The sequence below is a fragment of the Sinocyclocheilus rhinocerous genome, unplaced genomic scaffold (assembly GCF_001515625.1).
Source record: "Sinocyclocheilus rhinocerous isolate Xijiao unplaced genomic scaffold, SAMN03320098_v1.1 scaffold299, whole genome shotgun sequence".
In the NCBI taxonomy this organism is placed as follows: domain Eukaryota; kingdom Metazoa; phylum Chordata; class Actinopteri; order Cypriniformes; family Cyprinidae; genus Sinocyclocheilus; species Sinocyclocheilus rhinocerous.
Window position 1 is genome coordinate 3,099,574 of NW_015652998.1, and position 5,990 is coordinate 3,105,563.

The 5,990-nt window shown below is 38.9% G+C and overlaps 1 protein-coding gene across 1 annotated transcript in view; it reads left to right on the plus strand.

The window, feature by feature from the left end:
• Nucleotides 1-5,331, plus strand: part of LOC107715408 (uncharacterized) — a 14,691-nt gene extending 9,360 nt beyond the window's left edge. Inside the window, exon 7 of the mRNA XM_016521540.1 lies at nucleotides 4,137-5,331. Within this exon, the coding sequence (XP_016377026.1) occupies nucleotides 4,137-4,363 (227 nt within the window). The 3' untranslated portion in view covers nucleotides 4,364-5,331. The remainder of the gene's footprint in view (nucleotides 1-4,136) is intronic.
• Nucleotides 5,332-5,990: the final 659 nt, after the last annotated feature.

The window sequence follows — 5,990 nt, forward strand, 5'->3', positions numbered from 1 at the left end:
ATATATATATATATATATATATATATACATACAGTTTTTTTGTTTGTTTGTTTTTTCCAGACAAAGAATGTACAGTATAATTCCTTAGTCAGGGAAAATTTATGCTGATCTTTCTTTTGCTAATCTGAGCATGAGCAATTCTATTTGACACTGGCATTAAACTCATTGTAACTCTGATTTCCATGAATTTTACAGTGAGACATTTAATTTAATTCAGTTTGTTTTGATATAGTTAGAGAGGGTTTAAAGTGGCAAAAATCTGTTATTGCATTTCAGTGATTCCCAACAGAACCTCTTAAGAAAATGTCAAGGTCATATTTCACCCCAAAGTAAAATAATAATAAAATAAATAAATAATGAATAAATTATATTTTGCTGTAAGAAGATGAAAGTTATTGTAGGACCATTAAGTTTGCATTGTTTTCATGACAATGGAGCATTTTTGCCTTTACCATAATGCAAAGCAAGTTTTATATTTTCATTAATGTAAATATGAAAAAATTATATATTATATAAGCTGCAGAATATGAATGTGCTGTATAGCCTTTAATTATACTTTATAATGAAAAATAAATAAATAAAGTGTTGTTTTACTATAATGCTGTCTCCATTTCCTTACAGAAAATGTGAAACATTGAAAATAATAAAAACGGTATAAGAAATGTTAGGATGCATTACAGTAATCAGAATTAGAAGGAACTAATCCTTGTTAAATTTTATTTTCATATTAGACCTCATTTTTTATGCAAATATGATGTACGTTTTTTTTATTTCTTATAAACTGTAATGCATTATTCTGCTATATAGCCTTTAATTATGTTTTATAATAAAAAAAAAACTATAATAGTATAACTGTTGTTTTATTATAAAGCAGTCTTCATTTCCTTACAGTACAGGAAATGAGAATCATCATGGAAAATAATAAGAACTGTATAAGTGAAATGTCAAGATGATGCATTCACATTTTCTTCCTCAAAATATAGTTTCTTATTTTTTTTTTTTCTTATTTTGGGGTTAAATATGAGTTGCACGTTTCTTGTCAGCCTTCTCGAGATCACCCATTTTCAAATAAAAATAAAATACAGAATAAAAGAAAGATTCTCTAAAAAGGCATGTTACTGGAGGCTTTACGATCTGGCAGTTCTTTTTGTAACAACAGGAATAAAGAGGCAGAAAAGCAGAAACAAATGTCAGTGAAATATTATGGCTGATTTCCATTGGCTTCTCATTTGTTTGAAATCTCTTCTGGTTCCTCTAAGAAACGATATCTTGATCATCTCCTGGGTGGTTTTTAATGAACATTTGTTCTAAACACTATCCTGGTGGTGTGAATCACCTCAACAGATGTTATGGCTCACTCAAAAAGCTCAAATTACGCCATCCAGTGTGTATTATTAGGAATTACACTTCTGCAGTTTCAATTGACTCCCCCTGCTGGACATATAAATTAAATGCAGCCAATAAACTCAGGTAAGGTTAAACGAGCACTTTCTGATCTAGAATATAATTTATGATCATCCAGACTACATATTCTTCTAATTTGTTGCTTGTAAAAATAAAAAATCTCTTGAAAATGCACTTGGATGACTACATGGAAATGTTTAATTTGTGTGAGCGGTTAACTTTGTAGTGGGATCAAGAGCATGTAAGTTACGGGAATGTGTGCGAATAGCGTGTATGTTCATCCTGGCATGTGCGTGCGTGAAAGCAACAACTTTCCACAGCTGCTCGCTTCGTCTCTGCACGCACGTGTGTGTGCGTCCCTTCTCTTCACCTTCAGAGGGAAGGACACACATTCCAGCGCTGCTTCCCGACTCTGGCCCTGGGCGACGCTCGGCCGGAGCTGATAAGTGACCTCGCTTTCACAGACACACACTGCAGTTATTGACAGGGTAAACAGAGAGTGGTTTTACCGTTCGGTTCGTTGCGATCAGGTGCTTACAAGCTTTGTCACAAGTGACTGCACGGTGAGGCCGGCGGGGCAGTTTTGGCCTGGCCTGGACAGGGAGTTTGGTTTCAGCATTTTTTTCTTTTTTGATGTGACGGCTCTGTGAAAGCATCTCAGGTTCAGGGAGGTTATGGGAGGATGGAAAACGGCAAACGGCGGCGAGCGACGAGGGAGAGAGGCGTAGTCGTTACGCTGGTGTCAGCTAACAGCGTGTGTGTGTGTGTGTGAACACAGAGTCACGGACAGGCTCCCAAACACACATATGTGTGTTTGTAGGACACGGAACAGACTACTAGTGGGGCGTGGAAAATGCGGTGGAGCAAACAGCTTTAGATCACGAGTGTGACTCTGTGAATGTGTATGCGTAAGAGCGCCGCGCACGCATGTGTGTCTGCCTCAGTCGCTGGAGCCTATCCAGGGTTTCCGTGGCGACCACACAACACAGTGAGACAATCAGTGGCAGGCCCACGCAGTGCGGCGAGAGGACATTAACACAGGAACCACAGGTCAGGGGCCATGGTAGGGAGGGAGAGAAAGAGAGAGAGGAAGGGAGGGAGGGCAGAAAGAAGAAGGGCAGAAAGAAGAAGATAGGGCAGGACTTGAGAACCAAGTAACTTAACTGAATTTTATAATATAATAATATAATATTATTATTATTTTTGTATGAGATATTTTTGAAGAGAATTTTCTGGACCAAGATTTTGTTTGCATATGTTGTTGTTGTTGTTATTATTATTAGAATACATAGAATATACATTTTAATACTTTTAACAAAATCATAATGGTCCTAAAAAGTCTTGAAATGAATAAATAAATAAAACGAAATAAAGTGAAATAAAAATATAACATTAAAATATATACATAATAATAATGCAAACAAAATCCTGGAAACCATTTTCAAAAAGTAATATAATGTAATATAATATAATTAGGGATGCACGATATTATCAGACCAATATCAGAATCGGCCGATAATGGCTTTAAATGTAAATATCGGCATGACCCGATATGAAAAATTATGCCGATATGTCTTGCCGATAAGAGGAATACATTAACTCACATGTGCTCAGGGTGTGCTAGCGATTAGATGACTGTCAACAGTGCGATTAGATCACGTCAGCGTTGTGGCTCATTCTTGAAGCAAAGTTTTGCCTGAATGGTGATTGGATTCACTGTTTTGGATTGCTTCATTTAAACTGAGATTGCATGTACAGAATGACGCATTCGTTGTATGATAGAGTAAACAGTAATAGCACGTGCAGCGGCAGCCTCCCCAGGGTCCTAATGCCCACTCAGTAAGGAGTTTTAATTCCATAGGGGGCGCATGTTGGCCTACTGATAAAATACCTTATTTATTTTTGTCAAATGCTTGTTGTTTTCATGAGATTTACCCAAGTAATAGGTTAAAGAGAAGAAGAAAAAAAACAAACAAACAAAAAAACACAAAGTGAGACCAATTCCGTTAGTGTCTGCTTTAAAGCTGATGTTTTGTGGTTCAATACAGGGACATTTCCACTGACACAGCCACATGTGGGTTCGTGTCTTTGACCAGGGTGTGCGAGTGTGCGTGAGGGTGTATTTTGAGGAGAAAGAATTTGCGAGGGGGTAAAATGTGTCATAGTTTTTGTGTGTAAAGGAGAAGGGGTATATGTGTTTGCGAGAGCGAGCGAAAGAGAGCGAACGCACTCACACATCTGTGTCCCCTGGGGACGTGGCTAAAAATAAGCAGCTCCTCAAGCCTTCTGGTGTCTGAGCAGCGTCTGTCTGCTCTCCGCCGCCATCCCTGCGGCCCTCTCCTCATCTTCCATCCCTCCATCTCTCAATTACACACACACACACAGTATAACCGCACACATACGCACACTCTTACGCACTCATAACCGTGTACACAAACACACACACACCAACTACACCCAGCTGCGTCCCTGCTCTACTTCCTGTGCCGACGACCTCCGGTCTGGCAGTCTGCAGCCCAGGAAAAAAGAGCCAGAGACACTGAAAAGGGGCGGGGGGAAAAAAGGATAGAAGAGAGTGCGAAGAGAAGAAGCAAAAAATTGAGTGAGGGAAAAGGGCAGAAGAGAAGTGTGGTGTGGGAGAGAAAGTGTGAGAATGTTTTGAAGTTGTCACCTATAAAAACAGACCTTGAAGGTCATAAGTCCATGTCTCATCGCTCTGTCTCCATTTGCAGGTGATTTCCGAGTTGTTGCTGCCTCTAAACGGGAGTTTTCCGTGGATGTGGGGTCTGAGGTAGTTGAGGAGAGCTGTTTGGGACGGGGACGGGTTGCTCAGCTCATGAAAACCTTCAGTGTGTCCAGTGAGTCACCACCCTCCCATATGCCGCCCCATGGCAACAAACCTCCAATCCCGGAAAAGCCTACCCACTTGAGGCTCCGCCCCTCACCCTCTCTCAGGTAATCAACAAGGGACCAACCCCTGTGCTGCAGTCAGGACACCTGGCCAGAGGTCTTCTTCAGTGGCTACATTTGAAGGCTGTGGGTGCTTAGCCTCTCTCAGGAACTTGAATGTTTAGTTACCAAAGTGATATTAAGTAATGCTTTTTTGCAATATGTTTTTCTTTATTTTTATTTTTTACATGGTATGAGCGGTTTATAAAACTTTTCAGCAGGAATGAAACATCAGTCATATTGCTACACTGCTCAAACTTTCGGCAGTACTGTTGACCTGGCTGTATCATTAAACTGCACAAAGATGCATGTTTACAAATGCGTTTCTGTTTTAAAGGGTCACATGAAATCTTAATCACCAGTATAAGATTGAGTAAACTCCAAACAAAACCAAATCATGATAAACCAAAGTTAGTCATCCCATTAGTCTGTTTTATACATTTTGCTTCTTTACATCTTGAAGGTTGGAGCTTATGAAAGCTTTGTTTTTTTGCAATATCTAGAGGGCAGGGTGGCCATTATAATGCCCATATTTACTGTAAATTACAATTTCTTTATAGCAATTAAGATGTACAGAAAGTTGCTGGATTAAATTGAACACACATTTTACACAGTATTTACTCAATTCACTAAAAATTCACTGACAAAGTTACATTTTGGAACTGACACTATGCAGAATGACCAGCTGTGCCTCTGAGTACTTTATGTTGCTGGTTTTCTTATAGCCATACATTTACTTTGAGGTTGATGGTCTTATCATATTAAAATGTTCCATTTTTGGTAATCAGGTCAGTAGAGCAGCAGCCACTTTCATGTATCGTTTTCTCACGGTCACATTTGCTTGCACTTAATTCTATTTTTTAACATGTTGTGATCTGGAAGAGTTTATATAATAACTCTGTGTAAGGCTTGAATGTCCTGTCCACACATTCAGGATAAGTGTGGGATATTTCCTCTGTAATAAAATTATCAAACCTCCTTCAGCTTCTGGTTACAGTTTTATCCTCCGTGGCTTGACAGGCTTCAGGCTGTGTTTATGTTCAACATGTGCTTATGACAAGCATTTACTGGAGTCATCTGAGGTCAAGACATGTAGCCAAGAACATTTCATATCCTCTTCACTGCACATCTAATCAGAATATATAATGGTTTTTGTGCAATAAATTACTGTGAATAATTCGTGCAAGAGCTGACAGGGCTTACAAGTTGTATAGATTGTAAATATTGCACACATCGAAAGCCTTTTAGCTGCCTTTGATAGTCTGCCTATAGAGTGAGCTCTTCTCTTGGATGCCCCCTGCTTGCTGATCACAATAAAACAGAGAGAGAGTTATAGAAATAAAATAAGAGTATTAAGTCAGATAAAAGAACACAATAACACTACTGTACTTGTTAACACTGAGACTTGGAAAACAGATAAGTAGGAATACTACTTGAGCTTTCATTCAGTCTCCTGGATGTCAAGTGCCTCTGCCTCTGGTCTTAAAGTTTTTGTTTTAAGCACTTCGCTGTTTTTCCACATCATGGCCATACAAATCAAAACTCTTGAAATATTCAAGAGTATGGGGACACATCTCCAAATTACAATCATGCTACTACCCCGGGTTATATTGCAAATTTCAAGCACAAGTGTTTGT